This window comes from Argiope bruennichi, chromosome 2 (assembly GCF_947563725.1).
Source record: "Argiope bruennichi chromosome 2, qqArgBrue1.1, whole genome shotgun sequence".
NCBI classification, from domain to species: Eukaryota; Metazoa; Arthropoda; class Arachnida; order Araneae; family Araneidae; genus Argiope; species Argiope bruennichi.
The window spans coordinates 5,437,665-5,461,415 of NC_079152.1; the positions used below are offsets into that span (position 1 = coordinate 5,437,665).

The 23,751-nt window shown below is 27.1% G+C and overlaps 1 protein-coding gene across 2 annotated transcripts in view; it reads right to left on the reverse strand.

Annotated features, from left to right (window-relative positions):
• Window positions 1–5,086: 5,086 nt before the first annotated feature.
• LOC129961877 (forkhead box protein N3-like) overlaps window positions 5,087–23,751 on the reverse strand; it is a 62,094-nt gene continuing 43,429 nt past the window's right edge. For both annotated transcript variants that reach the window (XM_056075493.1, XM_056075494.1), the window contains exons 6-9: window positions 22,916–22,960; window positions 20,202–20,267; window positions 11,220–11,292; window positions 5,087–8,403 (exon numbers count right to left, since the gene is read on the reverse strand). In XM_056075493.1, coding sequence (XP_055931468.1) covers window positions 8,082–8,403; window positions 11,220–11,292; window positions 20,202–20,267; window positions 22,916–22,960 — 506 coding nt within the window. In that variant the 3' untranslated portion in view covers window positions 5,087–8,081. The remainder of the gene's footprint in view (window positions 8,404–11,219; window positions 11,293–20,201; window positions 20,268–22,915; window positions 22,961–23,751) is intronic.

The following is a 23,751-nucleotide window of genomic DNA, read 5'->3' on the forward strand; positions in this document are numbered from 1 at the left end:
TAACTAAGAAATACATTAAAAACTAAACATATTTTGATGAACTGAACGAAACTCCATTCAACATTCACCATTGTTAGGTTCAGAACTGAACTGAAGTAAATACAAACAGCACCGAGGCCCAACAATTTCTCTCTATAGACCAGAACCTCCGATTCGAATTTCTGTCATGCCATAAACAAATGTTACATTGTACTACGAATAATAATAAATTCATATCTGAACACATAACATTCAATGCAAAAAAACTGCATTATAATGATACAATATACATAGCTTAAGTGAATACGACAATACAATTTTCTTACCCCAAACTTCACAACAATTCTTGCATATAATCTCAATAAAATTATTGCTTGAGTCATCACATGTTCGTTGTTATTCAAATGCCACGGGATTATAAGATAACGTGGCCCCGACGAGTTGGCGACCGACCTTTGATCTGACAAACGAGTATATTTTCTGGGAGAGAGAAAAGTATGAAATGATGAGGGGACGCAGTAAAGTTATAATACATATAACCATCGCGCCTACTTCTTATTATTGATAACCTTCAGCCGAAGGAGGGAAATACAGCCAGATTTGACAAGACTTAATTCATGTTCGTCATCTAACTTATCAAAACACGACTCGTCTGATATCACATAATCCTCTCGGCACACTGACCAACTCGTCTGAGCCAGGCTATAATGTTTAAAGCTTTACACCAAATGACATATAACAAGAAAAGCCAATACAAAAAATTATATAAATTTCCTGATGATAAAATTCACAATTTTCAATATGCATTGCAATTAAAAGTTACGGTCAAGATCATATTGTGCTCAACCATGAACAGAAAGCGAGTTTATAAAACACATCCATTTTTATCCATTAGAGTAGAATTTTTTTTTTTTTTTAAATTTCAGAACGAAACGGATATTCTCACCATAAAATGATAAGAATCTGATCTTTAGAAACCAGTCCAATTGTCTTTATAGGATTGAAGCTCGCAGATAGTAAAGGGTATCTGTTAACATTCTAAAAAAAAATTTTTTTTTGAACGGTAATCTATAATTATACTAAGTTGTGCGTAGGATACATTATGTTCTTGATTAACTTGGTTTCTAAATATAAAGGTGAGTTGCATATTAATAGAAAACAAACATATAAGACAAAGAAATTACTTTTCCAAATTGTATTAAAGAAAACCTTTCTCTAAAAACTAAATTCCTGTAATTATGTATTGCTCAGCATTAAACTCCAGTAGCATAGTTTCCAGGAGGAATTTTTTTTCTTCTTCTTATCATTAAACAAACAACTTTAACAACAACAATGAGTCACTAAAAGAAGAGAAAACTGTGTTCTTATCTCTTGATTCTTCATCCTATGTACAGTTTTGTGCCTTTCATTTATTATACAATATATATACACAATCAAACATTTATGCTTTTCTTTAATACAGCTATAGAAAATATAAATGAGTTATTTCTAATTTCAACTGAATTTCCAAACATGCAGAAAAATCCGAAATTGTATAAATAGTTTTTTTTACTGTCACTTGCATTTAATTATTTTAGTTATAAAAATCATTAAGATACCGAAAACAATTCTTATTTTGATATTCTAAAAAATGAGATTGATAGTATAAATATGTCACATTCTCTTCCAGGTAACACTTTAAAAAGTTATAAAAATACAGTCATGGTACACATATATGCCAGTTTAAAAGAAAACAGGAGGGGGGGGGGTCACAAAAGGAATAACAAGTATCATTTTATGACATTGCCAAGCTGATTTAAAATTGCAAACAATAAAGCAAAAAATTAATTACATAAGAATAAAATATCATTAAACATAAACACATTTTAAACATAAATTATTTAAATTTGACTACTAATGCAGAACATTCTGCATCTTAATTATTACTGAAAAAATATTTGGATCGATAACTGCAACAATGAAATTATCCAAAACTTATGGCTAAAATAACATGACATTAAACTAGTGCTGAATGAAAAACTAAGAGATGATTGTAATCCATAAACTATGATTTTATCAAAATTATAAATATTTAGCCATTACAGAACCCTTTAAAATAAATGTTAAGTTTAGAATTATATTAGATAAAGATAGGTTAACATAATAAAAATATTAACCCGACATTTTGGTATTAATGAAGCAATGGAGTACAAACAAAGTTTATATGTGTCATGTCAATTTTTATTAATTCCATTCATATTAAATTCACTCTAATCACAATTACCACACTAAGGCAAAGAAAAGTAAAATTTTCGCTTTTTTTTCTAGTTATTTTATTTTTTAAACTCTTTGGAGGCATTCATTTTACTTTTTTTTACATGATAAAATGATTAAAAAAATTATTACCTTATTTTATATAAGCAACAATTCAGTACAACAAAATAAATTGAATTTATTCTTCTAAACTTTTATATAGCAGATTTTGATTCTTTTAAAAACTGAAAATAACTTTAATTTGGGAGAAAAAACATATACATGTGCATCCTTAAAATGTTAATGCATGCAATTTTACTTAAGCATATATATAAATAACAAAAATTCTATTTTCCAGCGAAATTTCCTATTGGATAATAATACATTAAAATAAATCACAATCCAGCACTAGTCAATAAATTGCTTTGTAAACAGAGAAAGGGAATAGATGATAATGCACACATATAGAAAATTACTGTGACCAAAGATGATTCATTGAAAATATTACTTAAATTCTCAGGTCCCAGATAAAGAAAATTAATTATTTAAAAAAATAAAGAAACAATGCAATTTGTCCTAAACCATAAAAAATTCTTCAAAAATATATGCTATAATTTTAAGGAAAAAGAATATTTTACCATTTCATATCAAAATACAAATTTCATCAAATTATGACTAACGAATTAACCTAAAACTTTAAAGAAGGTTTCTATTCTTTAGCAATAAAATTTAACTTAAATCTGCAAAATAAAATTATAAGGTAATTTTCTTTCAAAGACAAAGAAATGGGTTCATTGCATAGTTTTCAGTACTGAGTACCTCATTAAAGAATATCACAGATACAACTCTGATATTTCAAATCACAACACCTTCTCTTCTACTACTGAACTAAAACACACGAAAGGCAGTTGCTCTATATTTCAAAAAAATGCCCTCATGTGTCAAATGAAGCTTATTAAATATTGCATTTGGAAAAATTTAGAGAGCATTTTGACAGCTTCCCGTGAAAAATACTAATATTTATATAACATTCCATAAATTAATAAATTCTATCAAAGTTGGCAAATTAAACTATAAATATGAATGGTACCATCTAGAGACATAAATTCATAAACAACATTTCCTGAACAAAGAAAATTTCCTATTAAATGAGACTCCTAGTAAATTAAATGAAATTTTCTCAGCTTTCACAAGAGAATACTTCACAATTTTTATTTGCAAAATAATTGTTAATTCAAAGTAATGCAACATAATAATGAATAAATAAATTCAAATAAGAATATCTAAAACTCTATGGAATTTCTGAATTTGCAATAGTGTTGATAAACAGTACATATCAAGATTCAAAATTATTATTATTTTGGCAAGATCGTTGAACATTTTGAAGAACAATTCTACTGTTCAACTAAATTCTTGAATGGAATTTGATTGCTTAAAAAGTTTTTCTATTGTTTCAGAAACAAAATTCCTTGGTTTACTACAGATTTTCTTTCTTTCTTGTTGAATATAAAAGTTCATGAATAGTTTTGTTCTAATTTTGAAGCAAAATTGTCCATAAAATTTCCAAATCACAAATCTGAATCATGGCATATTCACTAACATAAGAATTAAAAATGCAAGTCATGTAATTTCTTACAAAGCACGATGTTAAGGCTACATAAAAGGAGGTTAAAGAACTGATAAGAATTTTATTTTTTTTATACATGATTTTAAAATAAAAACGCCTTACTTTCTGCAAAATATTCTAATAATTAAAAATTATTTTTCCATGTTAAGAACACTTCAGCTTATGAATTCTAGAAAAAAGTTCTATCAATATATTTTTTACAACATTTCAGTTCATCAGAAAATTAAAGCTTCTTGATAATTTACATTCTAGTTTAATTGAAGAATGCTAAACTAGAAAGAATCACAGTAAATTAAAAAAAATTTTTGTTTTGCAGTAGCTTATAAAATTTAAGGAAAGAACAAAACAAAGTTATAGTTTATACAGAAACTTAAAGCCCAAATATTTTACTGTACTAGTACTGTAATCAAGAAAAGTTAACATTTAAAGTTTATGAATATTATAATTTTTTAATAACTCATAAATTACATTAAAAATATATTCCTCAAATATATAATTTTCTAAAGCAACATGTAAATTCTTTTCCAATCTATTTGTTTTGCTTGAGAAATACAATTAGATTCCTTTAAAATGAAACTGGTATAAAACGCCTTACAATTCCAAAAGAAAAAGAAAAATAAAAAAAAAGTCTTGTAACATATTTTGAATAATTTTTTTCCCAGTAAATAAATTAAAAAGCGATTTCAGTACTTAGCACTATTCAGTGCTAATTATTAACTACTTTGTACTTTCACAAGCAAAATGCAAATGAATTTAAAAGTATTGATAACATATTTTATCTGAAATCATGTTATAAATGTAAAATAAGTCATAGAAGATTACATTTTTTTTTTTTGTGTAAAAGATGAAAATAAAATTTCACATAAGCATTCATTGCAGAAAATATCAAATATAAAAATAGAGCAGAATGAAAATTATTCTTTAGCAATAAAAACAAACTATGAAATATATTTTTTTTAGTAAAAAGCTGCCCTTTTGAAAAATTTAATAAGTAGTTACATAAATTTGTTGGAAAAAAACAAACAGTCAAAATTTATTTTTACTAGAATTAAAAATAGTTCAATGTATCAGTTGTAAATAGTAGTGAATTCATCAAAGCACTAAATTTTCTGCCAGTTAAAAAAAAAAAAAAGACAAAATACAAAGGATATGAGTAAAATAAAACTATATGGAAATATTCTTAACACAACATTTATACAATTTATAGTAAATATATTCTATAATAATAGGAAAGCACAATTTCTCATGGAAGACAGCAGAAATATGAAAAACTTAACGAAAAATAAATAAAAATACTTGACTGTTAAAAATCTGATTGAGAAAAGGTGAGATTCTAATAGATTTCAATCCTATAAATTTTGAGCAGTAATTGAATTACATTTACTATACAATTTTTCAATGTACAACATTAACATTATATAAGGAATGAAAAATGATAAGTGTATTAAATAATCAGTGCACATTTAAAAAAAAAAAAATACAAAACTGGATATTTGAAACTCATTTCTGTCTAAAACTGTAATATACCTATTATGAAATAAGTAATACTTTACACAGGGCAAGGGCACTTTTAATTCTAAAGGAATAGTCCATTAAAAAATAGTTGTTTGAAATGTGCTGTACAAGTGCATTCATTCAAGAAAGATTTTCTGCAGTGAAATTCAGTATCCTTTTAAACTCAACTATCATAGTTAAAACTCAAGTATCATAAAATGTACACCATTGTTGGATAATTTTGTATTACTTGGGGAAGAATAAAATGAATGAGCAATTATCTAAGAATTATTTATTCTGTAATTATAATAATTCTATATACATATGACTATTTTTTTACTCCTTCCAAGTCAATGATTTTAATTACAAACTATAGATAAGCATGAAGAACATTATAGATAAGCATGAAGAATCCTGAACAATTTTTAATGAGAAATAAGCTTTAGAGCTGTAGTAAGTTCTTTTAAAGGTATTGATGAGAATGATGAAAGTACTGTTAGACTTATTTTCTTTCATGCTGATTTCTGAATTGTATTTTTCTTAAGAATGATGAAATTTCAAAATTAAACTATTTATCTTTTGATAGTTTTGTTATCCCGACAAAGAATTAATCATCATAAGCAACAAGAAAATTCATGCACAGAGAAGTCAAACATAGAATAAATAAACAATATCTATACTGACAGATAAACAATGGTTATCAATGTAAAATTCATTTTTAGAGTTAATTTTAATATACAATAAATTAACAATGCTGAAGATGACATTCAAAAAATGATTATCAAAACATTTTTTGATTGTTTTCATATCATTAAAGAGCTAATTTTAATATAAAGTAAATGACTGTCAATACAACAAAATTCATTTACAGAGATAATTTCATATAACATAATTAAGAATGCCCATATAGAAAGCCAAGTAATGACTATCAATGAAGCAAAATTCATTTCATTAATTTAATTTGGTGCAGAGTAAATAAATATGACCATGCTAACAATCAAGAAACAGATAAACATATTATGACAATAACTAATAACTTTACAAAACAGATTTTTAAAAAAGAATAAGGCGTCAATTTTATAGGACAAAATTTTCTGTTCCAGCACTTGCAAAGAAGATGCTGTTATAATGTAAGATCTTAAACAACTAAATTTCTACTGCAGAAAATTTTTTCATTCAAAATAATAAGTGATAACTATTGCATATACTTCATAAACCTCTCAGAAATTTGGCACAAGTTTGATGATTTTTTTCCACATACATATATTCTGTTACTTTCACACATACAATTTGCATCACACTTTCCCAACTGGGCATTTCTTTAACAAATAACAAACTGATTTTCAACCAGCAAATAATAAACTTCTCATTTAAGGCATTATAACCAGTTTTGTATTTTTAAATGCTATATTATAAAACATATAATTAATAGAAAAAAAAAAGAGACTTGCCATTAAATATTTTCTATAACTATCAATCAAATCTTAAACAAGACACAAGGAAATAAATGATTTTTTGTACACATTAAAATAAGATATAAACACTAGACATAAATCTACAATACTTTCTAAAGAAATAAAGGATGAAAAAGTCATATCAATTCTCAATAGGCTAAATGAAATAACCATCTCACAAAGTCAACATCAGTATCCAACAGTATATTACATGAAGTTTATAGGAGAAAACAGGCACTATTTGATGTATAGTCAAATGTATACACATGATGTACTGTCACAACTCAAACTAAGTACAATGGAATCTGTCAGACCAAACTCTTTTCAATTCCTCTTTATGGTTTGAGCCTTTTTCTTAAAAAATGAGCAAAGCACTCTGATTGCAAAAGCATAATGTTTATGCACATAAAATACTTTTTAACATGGTTAAGAAAACAACCATCATTGCCAAAATTGATGACATTCATAAAAGTTATGCTTATTCAGTTGCTGAAAATGAATAAAATTATAAAATCAGAATAGTCTCGATTGTAAATTGTTAATTTAGCAAATAAGTTTATATACTGTTCATTAACAAACAATGTTACATAGCAAACAAAAAGCTAAGAAATGAATTTGCACAAACTGAAAGTTTACAATTTCACTTTTCTTTTCTTTCACATCAACAGAAAAATGGGTCAGCCATAAAGTCTCCACAAAAAAATTACACCAATGTGGAAAAAAGCCAGCCATTAATGATCACTCTATGCCATGCAAATGCCACAGTACTGGAAACCAGATATGACTGGCAATATATGGGATGGTTTGCCAAATATTTTACCAGTGTCCTTCATTTGTAGTAGATGTTGTCAGGTTTTCCATAAATGCGAAAATCTCATGGCAAATAGGTATGTGGGGAAAGGGGGCTGTAGACTTTTTGTAAGAGGTTCAGAAAGAATGGTATGGTCATTAGTATCCTTGTTAATAACTAAGCTATAAAATGGCGTAAAACATACCAGAACTGTGTCATTTGACAGCATGGAAAGTTGTGAATGGTTGGCCTAAAAAATGCCATCAATTTTGACAACCATTTCTCATACAACATTAATATCTGACATTTCAGATCACCCAGTGCAGTGGTCAACTAGAGCTGAGAGTAATTGATTCAAAAGAAAACACAAGCACTAAACATTAAACTGAAAAATATAAGCAAAAGAAACACAATTCTTCAATCAGAATTCAAAAGTAAGGAGTAAAAATATCTTATGTATGATTGTAGCATTGTGTTATATATGTTCAAGCAACATAATTCTTATTCAGGAGGTTTTGCTATTTGTTTTCTTCAACAGCCTTTTGGAGGCAATTTCAGCCAAATTCATGAGGGCATGTGCCCCTTCCTCCTCGGCATTCTTCCTCAGAACAGAGATTGATTTTGGAGCATGATTTCCATTAGCTGAGATGTTCCCCTCATGAGTGCTCTTCTCGTTTGACCAATGCACTTCATCCTTGTTCACTGTATTGCACGCTTTTGGGCTGGAGACAGGCAGATCCAAAGAGGCACTGTAGGTGTGGTCTTCGCTAGGGCTGGTTATGATAATGGGCTTTACCTTAGGCTTTTTTGCCCCATGAGATGTTGGCCTGTTCAAACAATAACAGTGATCAATACAGATCAATACAGATTTTGCTTTTTTTTTTTTTTTTTTTAAATTTCTTTCTTTTATCATATACAAAAAGAATCATCAAAGAATTTTCTCTTAAACTTTTCTGAGTCAAAGAAGAAAAAAGATTTGCTAGTCTCCAGATGTAATAATTCTTGAGTTCAACAAACTATATGAAGATGTTTTCTACCAAATTTAAGGGCAAAAATTAATCTGTTCATATCCATATAAAATGAATCTAAACCATCGAATAATTGAAAAACGCATGAAGCTTGATGGATGAAACTGTTTTAGCATTAGAATTCTAGTGTTCTGTCCATGGATTTTAGAATATGGTTGAAATTAGTGAATCATTCAACATAGGAATTGTGGGTTGGTATAAACATTTGTCCAAATCTAAACTAACCATTAAAACTATATATTCACATACATGTAATTAGAATAATTTAAAAATACAATATCTGAAAATCTGAAATGAAATGTGATACTGTCTTGTCACTAAAATTACACATCTATATAAAATTTTGGTTCAAATTGGTTAAAAGGAGGCATCCAAAATGTATAATTCACTTTTTGCACTACATTAAAAATCATTTGGATTAATTTTGTCTGTCTGAATCTAAAAAAGCCCCCCCCCCCCCCCACACACACACAATCCATCATTATTACATTTTAAATATAATGAAATTCTTTAAACTTTTACTTTCAAATACACTTGTATTTCATTTTTCAAATCTTTTTAATTTTCTACTTACATGTGAAAACATCATAAACAATTCAAATTTATTTTCGTTCATTTGAAATCTAATTTTAAAAGTAATAAAGATAGTATAATGTATGATGAAGATGACAATGAAAAGATTATTAAAAACTGTTTATATGAAAAAAATGTTTACTATAATTTAAAGAAAATATATTTCATCCTTATAAAATTTTAATGAAAATTGCATTCATTGTACTGAAACCACACAATGCAAGATTACTGATTTTTCCAATTTAAAATATGTGTTAAATTAAAAAATGTAGATAAGTAAGTTAAAGTCTATTTTTTCCCTTCTTAGTTTAAATTACAAATTTCTATAATATGATTTTTTTTATAATGTAGTTTTTAAAGAATAGAACAAAATTCATTAAATAGAGACTGAACTGACTGATATTTTCATTTAAAAAGAAACAGAAAATTTGCTTTTCAAGTGTTTAAATCCCTCTTTTCATTGCACATTAGTCTATTTAGTATATTTTATTATATTATACATGGTAACATACTTTCAGATGGCAGAGTTCTCAATTGTAAACTAGACTTACGATTAGAAGATTTGGTTGCTGTAAAAACTTAAACTTGCGTAATGTAACTTGCATCAAAACTTAATTCAAACAAGTGGAAGTGGTATTTATCAAACTGAAATGTCTCATGCACTTACACAAAAACTGAGGATCTCAGGCAAGGTTGCAAGTACTAAGACTTATACTGTTCTCCAAATTGGAGACAGGGGTAAGGAAGAAGGATACATATGAGAGAATGTTTATGCACCTTATTCTTTGGCACTACAACCTTGAATAGGCATGACCATCCTAGTCAGTTTATGTTATTGCTGCCTATTAAGCATCACACATGTCCAGTTTCTGACACTCAGCAGGTGGATTTTTTTTTTTTTTTTTTTTTTTAAATATTTTCAAAAGACATAAAGAATGGTCGACCTCTTTTCCTGACTCATGGGGCTCATTTTCCTTTCCATGCGGGCTTGCTAAATGTCAGCATTTTTGCTGGGTTGGACTCCTACAAATTTTTGGAAGTGTTCAAATCATCCAATACAAAAAGCTTTAATGATGTTGAGCTTTTTGAAATTTTTGTATAATTTATGGCTGTAAAGTATTCACCACACAATGTTTGAAATTAAGGAAACATATATTTTTCTTAAAATTTTCCTTTCACATAATAGCAGGATATATATAGATATTTGCTGGCTTTTGCTTTGTCAGTGTCTAATATTCACAGTCATACAAAATAAGCGGTCGAATCAGAATCTTAATATATATTGATTTTTGTCATTTAGTACAAAAATTCTAATTTAAGAATTCCTTTTAGCCCTTAAAAACGTCTGTTTCTATCATAATATGGTTATTGATTCCTGGATTTGTGTCATTAATTTCATAAACAGTATTCATGCATACTGATACAATATTATGTGTTTTATGATTCACAGTAGAATGAATTGATTGAATAAGCATTTTGCAAAATTTGATAAAAATCAACAAATTTGTTTTAAAGACCACTTATCAAATTTCTTCAATCTAACTCAATGTATTTTTGAATTATTGTGTTCACAGACAGACAGACATCTATATCTGGATGCATCTCTAAATTATTCATTGAATTTTACTGACCTTCCCTTCCTTCATATCCTTCACTTTACATAAATCATTAGATTCCATAAATTTATTTCAATTCAATATTAAGTAATTATTGATTATTCAATGTTCTGCCATTGGGTTGAAAAGACACTACAATTGTAAATAATTAATATAGCAAAAAGAAAATATATATTATTAATATGAATTGAAAAATGGATAAAACAATGTATAAAGATAAATAAAATTAAATAATGATAATCATCTTTCACTCATTATATCATAAAAAGAATCTTGTAAGATTTTAATTATAACCATTTCAATTATATTCTTTTTCAATAACATTTATTATATTTATTGAATAACAACAATTGAGTAAGGATATTTTAAATCATATAATAATAATAATTTATAAAAATTGAATAATTATCAAAAACAAGAATTTACTTCAGGCGCAATCTTTTTCTTGGGAACCATTGAGAGCATTGAATGGAATCATTTTCAGATTCATCACTCATATCTGAAAACATTATAAATTAAAATTAATACAATATTCAGAATCTGTATATTAATATTTAGCAATTTAGAAAATGTGCAAGCATTCAAAGTCAAAAGCAGTGGTCACATATAAAGTGCATTTTGTTGAATATAACAAATTTAATTAAAGTACATCTCTATTACTCTATAATAAAAATGAATGCATATATGTCTGTTGGCATTCTACATGCCAGATCATTTGACTTATAGTTGCCAAAAAAGACACATATATACGCTGAAAGACAAAAATATGCATGTTATAGCAATTTTTTTAAAATTTGAATTAGAATTTTGATTAATTACAAATTAAGCAAAATCTTGGCATTTTTCCATGATAACTTTTGAAAATATTATCATACAAAAATGAATTTCCTAATGTTAAAAAAATATTTTATTGCTAATTGTTGCCCTAAAATTCAAACAGTTTCCACTGTTCCAACAAAAATCTGATAATATGATTTTCTTCATTTATTGGAAACTATAGCAAAAGGACTCTAATATCCACACAGCTTGCAAAATTAATAAAAAGGTGAAGTTATAATCCCATGCTATTTATAAGACTGCTGAATTGGGAATTTCTATTTTTAATTGAATTTGATGTTATGGGATCCCCCCCCCCCCATTTGAAGGTTACATGATGAACAGAACATGTGCAAGAGAATTAGAAAAAAAAAAACAAAAAAAAAAAAAACAAGGTTTTAATATCTGAAAATTTAACAGAATCCCAAACATGAAATTATATGTGAAAAGAATTAACTGGAGTTAAATATAAACAATATCTCCAGTGAACCAGCTGGTCACCACAAAACAACTAGTATTAAATATTTCCTATGCATTCTGCAAGTTCAATACATCTCAAACATCAATAAGAATCTCAAACATCAATAACACATATCACAGCTTTTTTTAAAAAAATTTTTAATGGGGGAACTTTAGTTATTTGTATTTTTGCTCTTTTCTAATTTTCCAAGAGGTAATTTGTCTCTTCCTTCCCTCCTTTTCATTTTGACTGATGCACACAAGGCCCCATTTAAAATGAAGCAAAAAAATTATTACAAAAAGTACCTTAATGTCAAGCAGGTTTCTCTCAACTGGTTTATACTAATAAAAATTAGGCTTATACTATAGTATGTGGTGGTTCAAGGTCACATTTTCTACCGTGGTACTGGTATCAGACAACCAATAACGAGGTAGAAAATATGACCTTGAACCGCCTACAGAAAATACATAGATTATAATGCTCATTAAACTGATATCTAAAGTGGTGGTCTTTAACTACCCAACTCAGTAATAGTCATATGTCTAAATATAAGTATCTATCTAATAACTGCTTATCTATTAAAGGATCTCATGATAAATAACCACCCATCTCACCAGTAGTATGAGAAAGTATTATATGCAAAGTGCTGCACCTCCAGTCATAATAGCGGTAACTGTATTTACACTTTTGCAAAATATTCTGAATCAAAATAAAATTTTACTTTTATAAATATTGACTCAACATCTGCTCTATTTCAAAGCAATAGTCCCCAAATTATTATTTGATTGTACAGGATGTTCAAGAATTATATTTATGTTTTTAAAATTTATAAAAAATCTTGCTAGGGCATACAATTATAATTTATTAATTTAATAAGTAAAATATATTTTTCTTCAATCATATGGACACTGAATGCCACTAACTCATTGATATAGTCATCCTTGTTTCAATATGGCTCTTCAGGAAATATTGCAATCAATTTTATGTAATTAAATTTGCAAGATAGGCACAGCACAAAATTTGGAGCTGAAATCAATCAAAATCTTCAACAACAAAGTTGTGAAGCATATCTATGATCAGTGGTAGAGTTTTAACAAAACTGAAACCTAGCTTCCCTTGCAAGTTTCAAGGTTTTGAACTAACTGCAAGCACATTGGTGCTTTGTGAGAATTTTGGAAGGGGGGAGGGGCATCTTTGTTATAATCTTAACCAAAATAGAAACGATAATTGCATATCATTGTATGATTCTTTCTCAATTCTTTTAAGCATCAAGATACTTTTAAACTACTCTGTATATAAAAATGTCCAATACGCCTACTTTAAAAATGTTCTTTTTTATCACTCAAAGGCAACAAATCAAAATAACTGGCATGTTGAGAGAGATAATCCTTTAATATAATGACAATCCGAAGCTCTTATACATACTTGTTTCAAAAACATACTAATCAAGACAGATTTGAAACAACTACAGTTAGTTCGGAATTACATATTGCACATTTCCTGCCATTCTAAAAATGATAAAAGTTTTAAATTAGTATAACATAATTAAAACATATGAGCAACTATTGTCTAAATATATTTGTAAAGTGATAATTCTCTGCTGTCTTTTTAAAAAATATTACAATCCTTTGCAGTAGACTGAATCACCAAATAGTTGAATAAATCATAATGATTGTAATATGATTTATTCCACAATTTGGTGATTGTTCTTCCAGCAATAACCCTGGAAGAACAATGTAGGGTAGTTTTCATTTCTTCACATACTCAAACTAAGACTTCCATTAAGAATTAATTCTTTTTCTTTAACTACCTACAGACCTTGAGACAGTTGATGGTCAAGTGCTGTACCTCAATTATTCTGATGCCTCCAATTCCACAGGTTATTGGATTCTTTATTAGTAAAGAATGTTCCGTCAATATGACTCCTAGTTATATCCAACATTACTAAAAAAAAGCCTGTTTGACTCCCTATCTCTATTCGGAATCTTTTAAATCTTTGATCTAAGCAGAGAATTTTAGCAGAAAATTGGTGTTAGAAAATTAAAAAGAAATTTTTTGAAAGGGGGAGGGGCTTTTATAACAAGAACAGTTCCTGAATATGAAACTGCTCAATGTTTGATAGCTAAATTGTGATCATGATTTCACTTATAATTTTTTTGTAATTGGTTTTTCCTTTTTTAATAAATATTCTTTTTATAGATACCATATTTATATTTTTTATAGATATTTCCTATTTGCTCCCCTTTAAGCTAATTCGTTCTTTAGATAATGTCTTTTAAGCACTTGCACTTATTCTCTACAACTATTTAAGTTTTTATTTCTTCTTTTTTTCAAAAGAAAAAGTGAAGGTCTTTTCTCATTTACTCCAATTTTAGAATTCACACATTTATTTTATCCCTAATATAATTATCATTTTTATAGCACCATTATTTACAAGGTAAAATTATTACATACTTTTACATACTATTTTATTATTTTTTTACTGCTTTACCCAATACAATTTTCTTTAATGTTTATAATGATAAATTATACAAATAAAAATAGAATATTAAGGTGTAAGTTTTGGTGTAAGGTGTCAGTTTTTTGGTGTAAGTTTAGGTGTATATAGGTGTAAGTTTTGGCTCTAGAATAGTGTCAATGTAGTTTCTTACATTTAATGTCCCATCGATAACATGAAAGAGACCAATACCGTCTGCTGACATACATGACCAAATCATTACACAAACTGAGTTCTTCATATCTACCTGAATGCAGTCAGAATGTAGCTCTACGCCTATTCTATGTCTTACATATTTTCGCCATTGCTACCAAATAACAATATCTTTGTTCATCACTCATTATAACTTGTAACCACTGATCACCTGGCCAATTAATGCGTTCTTTTATCCACTGTAATCTTTTTATACACTGCTGTAAATTTTTTCGTTGAATTCTACCTCTAGGTCTAACATCTAATAATCTTCTCCTGATTGTTCTTGATCTGACATAAATGCTGGCATCATTCAATTCACTTCTGGTGGCTGCTGATGACATTCTACAATCATGGAGACATAGCCTTTTTATTCTTCTGTCATGGACAAATGTGGTGTACCTTTTTCAGCCATTTCCTGCTTTGTTTTTTTAAAAATTTGTCTCCTAGTATCGTAAACAAAACTTTCGGACGCCATATGTAGTTACTGAACCATCTACCTGTTTTGCAATTTCAGCATTGGAAAGACCATTTATGTAACACAATAATCTTAGTTCTCTTTCTAAGTGTCCAATCTATTCTTTTATTTGATTGCATTTCTTTATGACTAAATATTAGAAATATTCGCAACAATTCCTACTAAATATTAAAAAGCTTAACAAAATTTCTTACTTGTGATTTGATTACATAAAAAAAAAAGTCTTCCTTCTAGAGAAAAAAGCATAATAATGACCTGTTAAAACTTTAAACACGATGTCATCTTCTTCTGGTAGTTATTAACATTTTATTGGTACCCAGAATAAGAACAATGATTGGTCAAGAAAGTTAGAAATTACAATCCACTTCATCACTGTCTTTGTTATTCAGATTAAAGTAATAATAACTTTTTTGTATTACAAATATTTGAATTTTGCTTTTTGTATTGAAATCAGCATTAAATTCTCTTTAAAATGATATGTAAGAATTTGCATTTTGTGAAACTTAACATTTTCTATAAGCATACAAAATTGGGAAACATAACGATTTCCAAAAGTGTCCACAATTTTGGCCACCACTATATATATATATATATACATACATACTAGTAGCAGCATTTGCACTCTCTAAATATAATTGTATCTTCTTTAGTTTGATTCAGAAATAATTTTTTTTTAGCTTGTTTTCAGAAATAGTTTTTAATTTTAATTAAAATTTCATAATACATATATTTTTGATTTTCTTATTCCTGATTTTGGCTGGGATTAAGCTGCATTTGCGCTTTCCACTATTTGCAAACTTTAAAAAATATTTTTGGAATTAACTTTTTGAATTTTCTTTTTTTATTTGAGCCAGAGATTCTGGGTTTTTGAGGTTAAGGAGATATTTCTTTATTGTAATAAATAAAATTAATTATGCAAGGGTCTAATAAAGAATGTATCACAACACACGGCCCACCATGCACTTTACCAAGGGGCACTGTGGATAGTTTTGTGCCAGGAGCATCCACGGATAAAAAGTTACTGCCACAGTTGTTCTGTTCGGAAAATCTTAAAAATTCTAAAAAATATCCAGTATGCAGAAACAAAAAGTGTAAGACCTGTCCATTAGCTGGTAAAAAACAAACTAATAATAAAATTTCAAGCTCACAAATATTCTGTAAAAAAAAGTCTTATTTATCACATAAATTGTATAGAATGTAATTTAAATTATATAGGTAAAACGAGCACCGAACTTAATTTAAGAATTAATAACCATAGATCAGCAATTAAAAACTGACATAAAAGTGAGATCTGGAAGATAATATTATTGACTTAAACAAAAGATTAGACATAAAAAATATTTATATTTGTAACTTAAGAACTTTGTTTCCTTATGGACTTAATAGTAAGTTAAATGGGGAGGGTTACAGGGATTTAAATAATGTCTGCATTTATAACAAATGTAACATTTTTAAAGATTTTCTAAAAAAGGAAAACTACAGTAGAAGATTTAAAAGAGGTAAAGGTACAGGCGGCAATTATCATACTAAATTTGAGGAATTTCAGAATTATTGCATTCTGGATCATAATAGTGAAAACATTCCCAAAATTAGGAAATATTTCTTTAGTCTTAGAAAAAATAAAATTAAATGTTTAATGAATAATAGATTTGGAGATCTAAAGCTTAAAAATTCTTTCACTAAATTCATAATTCTTGATCTAATTAATTTAAGCTTAATATTGGAAAAAAAACCCTATTTATTATTTAATAATAAAAATAATTTAGAAATTTATGTGGTAAGATTTCTGGATATTAATTTTGAAAACCTAAAATTACCAAAAATTGTGCATAACAGTAAAGTATTTTTTTCCTTTAAAGGATAAAGCAATTGTTTCAATAGTGTTTAATTATACATCAACTTTAAGGAAAACAATTTGTATTTATTACTACTATAGCAAAAATTTATAAAATAAAGGGATAGAATAAAGGATATTCCCCTTAGATAAAATAAAGGGAACCAAATTTAGATCAAGAGAAAAATAAACAATAAAAAAATCTTAATTTCTATCGGACAAGATTTGGATATTTTTATTTCTAAAATTTCTAGAAAATACTATTGGCCTCCGGAAGGTTTTGAAGAATGGAAAGTGAGAATTTTAGAGGAAATTAAGACAAAAATGAATGTAGATATAGGCAGAGCTAAAGAGCAAGGGATTTACTTTAGCAAAATATTAAAAAAAAAAAAAAAATTTAAATTTAAAAGAGAAATTTGTTATTAGAGTAATAGATAAATCAGCAAATAATTTCTGTTTAATGTGTAAATATTATTAATAAAGAACTATTAATTAATGAATATAACTCTAATGCAACTAATAACGGGAAAATAGGAATTAGATAAAAGAATGCTAGATTTTGCAAAAAAAAAAAAAAAAAAAAACTAAAATTAAGACTTGCTTGTTAAACTATCCTTATTTGTTCCCAACAAGAAAATTTCATAAAATTTAGATTCGTGACTTGCAGCATTGGCAGTTATAATTACTATACAGGAAAACATTTCTTTAAATACTTGAAAATTATCCTGAATAAAATTAAAGATGAAGATAACTTTATAATTAATAGTAACAAAGAAGTTAGGAATTTTCTAAAAGATAACAACATTAATAAACATAATGCTTATGATATTGAAAATTTATACACTAATCTGCCTCATAAATTAAATTAAAAAAAATAATAAATGTCTGTATTTTTATATATGACGAATATTTAAATGAAGATATTATTACAAAAAATAACTGGCTAGAATTATGTATATTTAATATTACCAAAAATTACATTTTCAATGGAATTAATTTTTATAAACAAGTAAAGGGCATTCCAATGGGAACAGCTTTCTCAAGTACATTAGCCAATATTTTCCAACATTACTATAAGACAAAAATAATTAAACGCAATTTCATAAACAGTTGGACATATATTGATGGCTTGCTATTATTGAACTTAGATAATACTAATATTGTTACAAATTGTTATCCAAAAAATATAGTGCTAACTGAAATAAACAAAAATCAACTTGAAGCTACCTATCTGGATTTAAAAATCAAAATTTCTAATGGTAAAACATTAGTTGGTATCTACGATAAAAGGGATGAATTCAACTTTAAAATTATTAAGCTTGGTAATTACCATTCTAATCTAAATTCTAAAATTTTCAAAAATTTAATTCTCTTATAATTTAATAGCATTAAATTATTTTGTAATAACAAAATTTTTTATATTGAAGCAATTCTTATATCTCATTAAAAACTTAACTACTAATGAATTTCCCAGAAACTATTGCAATATTGAAGTTCAAATAAGAGAAGCATTTACATCTTGCTAATCTTTGGGCATGGCTAAAAATAGATTTTCGGTTACATGTCAACTAACTCAATAGATGGCGTAGAGATCCTCCAATTGCTTACTGCTTTGAATGACGAGGCGTTTCTATGCAGTAGGGACACCAGAAATGTGATAAAAGCCTTTTTTGAAGAGATTTTACATGCTACTGGTATTTTCTTTCCTTTTTGTTTCTCTAATTGGTTATGAGTGTTCTGTTATACTTTATATTATGTTATAATTTTTGCTTAAATTGGAGATTGTAATTCATTGTTTTATTTCTGTAAAAAATGGTTTAAGGTCTTAATTTCAGAGGATTTTGGGGTCAAGAGGGGTCAATATTGTTGGACAAAAGTCAAACCCCTCACAGAAAAAATCCCTGTTTGAATACCTGTCTGAGGGTGAGCCTTGAGAAAGTCATCAGGCCGCATCCTTAATTTCTTCCTTTTTTGATTCTATATTTATTCTTTTTTCTAATATTAATTTGACCTTTTTACTAACTTGGTTAATTCATCTGTGTTTTAGTAGTAGCAGCATTAGTGCTCTCTAAATACAACTATATCTTTTTTAGTTTGATAAAAAAATAATTTTTAATTTTTTTTTTCAGAAAAAGCTTTTAATTTTAATTGAAATTTCACAATGCATATATTTTTGATTTTCTTTTATATTATATATATATATATATATATATATATATATATATATATATATATATATATATATATATATATATATATATATATATAAAATCAAAAATACAGACATTATGACATACCAATTAAAATTTATTTTTGAAGAACAAAATAAACTAAAAATTAATTCTGAATCAAACTAAAAAAGATATAGTTGTATTTAGAGAGCACTAATGCTGCTACTACTAAAACACAGATGAACTTAACCAAATTAGTAAGAATATTAAGTTAATATAAGCCATTATATGCTTATATTAGCTTAATATTCTTACTCATTTGTTTATATATATATATATATGCTAAGGGTTTAGAAATCGAAACAGAAATTGGGGATTTTTCTTTTCTTTTTTTTCTCATTTCACTTGTTTCTTCTATTCACAGAACACTTACATTTTATATTCATTACTAAACTAAATACATAGCAACTTCCACTCTTGTAAACTGCTTAACAAGTTACTATATATTTTGAAACCCCTGAAAAGGTTTCCCCAGGTATATAACCACCCAACAGTCAGATTCCGAAATCAAAGAATCAACATTTTGACATTATTTGTCTTTACCCCGCAATTTGTTTACAAAGTTAAGTAAGAAATTCAAAAATAACCTTCTACTTTTATAATCTACTACTTCTATTTACAAAAAATAATTATTTCCTACTGCATTTTCTTTTTTAAAAAATTCAGTGTCCCATTATATTATCCTTGGTGGTTTTAATATAATTTAAAAGAATTTTACTGAAACCCAAGATGGGTCTTAATAAATTAATTCATTAAATATGTGTCGGTATAGTAAAATATGACAAATACAGAATAAAGAAAATATGCTCTGAATAGTTGATACTGGATATTTATAATTTATATTCATTTGATAATACTTTTATTGTAGTTTATATTGAAATTTTTTTTCAGAGAACTTACTGTGTAGTGAAAGGTTAGGGCCATTTTTTAAAGTGAGCATGGTGGCAGCAGCATCTACCTCAGGATCTAAAATGAAAGGAATTAAGCTATTTTATTATAATTTTTCTATTTTATTCTAGAATTATATTTAAAAAAAGATTCATCTCATCTGTTTCATGCAAAACTGAAAGCTGATTGCAAGGAGATATTTATATAATTTCATAGCTTATATTAGATCAGAAAAAGAAAAATATTAAGAAATATTTTAAGTAAAGAATATTTGTAGCATTTCAACATTGGCCCTTTCCCCCCTTTGATTAGGCATATATAGTAAAAAGACAGCAATTCAAGAAAATTTTTATACAAATCTTTCTGTAATAGTAAATATATTTTTGTAATCAATAAAAACAAAAGAGAGAAGTGAGAATAGTTCAAAAACATTAAAAAATAATAATAATAGTTAATGTTGAAATTATGAAGATTGAATTCAAAAATGAAAAAATAAAGACAAAAAAAAACATGAAAGGTTGAGAATCAGCAATTACCATCTAATATAAATGATATAATATTGAGTTTATTGATAATTTTTATGCACATCAGAAATACTATCATTATCCATATATAACACATATTCACTAGTATATTTTAAACAAATTATAATAAGGGTTTCCAGATATTTACAATCATTTAAAATTTAAAAAAACAACATCTTCTCATGAATATATTAGTATTCATTATTTTCATTTCAAATCATTAACCTATTGCTTAATTATATTATATTTTAATATGTTAATCTATATTTTCCACAGCTTTTGCTATACTTATTGCACCCTTTTAGATTGAACTAATATAATTGTAACAAAACATTTGTGATACAACAAAAACCAAAATTTAACAGCTGATGTATTATTGCCTTTTCAAAAATTGGCACATTCATAACTGGTCGAAGATTATGTAAATGCACTGAATCTCAGCAACATGACAGGCATTTAAGTCACACAAGAAGATAATATACAATTCTGGCAATATGAGAAAAGGAAGGGTTTATGCATTCTGCACATGATTCCTACTTTTATCTCTAGAAACTGATTATAATCAAATAATATACATAAATTATTTTTCCTGGGGAGAAATTGAAGTTAAATTAGGAAGAAAAAAAAAAAAAATCTGGTTTGTTGCTTTTGAGTTGGGAATTGCTGAAAAATGTTACAAAACACTGAAAGCACTATAGAAAATATTTCACAAAGTTCAGTTAGCAGTTACTAGATGCTGCAGTTGTGATCAATTAAAGAAAAAATCTGTAAACGAAAATGATTATAAAAAGATTATATTAAAAAAAAAGCTGTTGTCAAATTGGTACAAGAGATGCAAAGAAGCCCAATCATTTAAATATCATGTTAGAAAGTGATCAGAAGATTAAACTATATTGATCTGTTAGCTCTTGAATTCAATAGATTTGTTATATTGAATATTTTTACAAAAAGGAGGTGTAGATAAGTGCAGTCATAAACATGTTAATGAGCCTGATTAATATAGTAGAAATGTACCATTCAGAGATGAAAGATTTAATATCTGATTCAAGATGCCAGTGCATTTGGTGTGAATTTGGAAATGCATATTCACCCATCAACATTATAGAAATTGATCATTACTAAGGCAATCGTGTTATGATCCTACTGAATATAGTAAAACTATTAATCATAATATCAAATAATACTGAATAGGCATGTATAACATTTATGTTTCGGAAAAGAGCACTAAGGATGTAAATAATCATTGCCACAATAACATGAAGCATCAAGTATGTATATTTTTGTTCAGTTACTGGAAATTGTTCTTTCTCATGGATGATAATGTCTACTGTCATTGCATGACTTTGGGGTGGCTTGTATACCAACTTGGACTTAATTTCTTAGAACTTGTGTAAGAACACTTAGAAAATATATAGCAAAACACAATTTGTCATGTTTGAAAAAAGACCTTTTCATGGTAGAATTTACCTCCTGTTTCTTCTAATCTCTGCAAGGTAATTTGTCAAAACAATTAATACTATATATGACAGATGGACAAATACTTAACTTTCATAAAAGAAACTATAATCAAAATATTTATGTATCATCTTGCTCATCTATCTTCAAAACCATAAATAAGTATGGATTTATTTATATATGTATCCCCTGTATATTTTTACAAATCTATTATTTTTCATATTATATATTTGCTATAATTTTTCATGCAAAATGTTGTAGCCCTTAATTTATGAATGCCAGTGTACACAGATCAATTAGTATAAGAGATGATAGAAGTATAAAACTACTACATCTAAAAGATCTTACATATGTGTCTTCACATTTTGTGGCCATTACTAATATGAAAACATGGACATCATGCCTGCACTGAAAGAGAGATGTTACAAAGGTTTTGAACAAATGATACTTTGATGATAGTCATGTAACCATGCAAGAGAATTTTGAACATCAGCGTTTCTTGCATTTCACATTTCATCTTAAATTATGCATATTACAAATAAATACAGCAAGTGTTGACCATAAACCATCTTAAATCAGAACAATCATTCTAATTCATTCAGCACAATTCCTCTGAGCTTTTGACAACATTTAAGATAAACTATACTTTTACGAGATAAGAAAATAACCAAGAAGTTAAAATAAATAAAGCCATAATAAATCAAGAAAATCATGATAATCAATAAAAGAATAATAAAGAGGATGTACCTTTCATACTGCTTGCAAGACGACGGGACAGAAATGGAAAAAGCTCTAAAAACACAACACACAAACCAAAAATGAGTAATAGGATGGGGGAAAAACATTTATTATAACAGACAATTGTTATTAGAACGATAAATTTAAAAAATGATAAAATTGTGTAAGTAACTTCAGCATTCAATTAAAAATGAAATACAAAACATGTTATATGAAACACATTAATCAAAATAAATAATAAAAATTGTTAGTATTCAAGTTACTAAACAATAAGTGACTTCAGAATATGGTTGTTAAAATTCATACAGGTAAGAAAACAAACTTATTAATAGCAGCGGAATTTAAGCAAAATATTTAGTCAGAGGAGAAAAATCTGACATAATGTAAGGATTTTTACACAAAAAGAATTGTTCTAACATAAGACTTTAGAGGGTGAAACTAATTTCTGAAAAATGAAAGTATCCCCCCCCCCTTGGAATAATATTTGTAATATTCATTGTATCAATACAAAAATAGTTAATTTGATTAGGAAATGTATAATAAATAGCATAATATATAATAAAAAACACATGAAAATGAGATTTTAAAAAAAAGCCATGAAAAGAACATCATGCTTATCAGGAGATATATCCCATGCTATTCTAAAGCTGAGATTTTTCTATGTAAATAAGCCACTAATCAAAAATTAAATAAAGGCCATTTGTCTCCAAACAATCTGAAAAGAAATGCCTCCCTCAAATTAAAAATACTTTTAGTCAACACAATGAAAGGTTAAATGTGTATGTGTTGCACACTGTAAAATACCATATTATTTTTCGTATCCTTTGTTTCTATATGAATTTTCT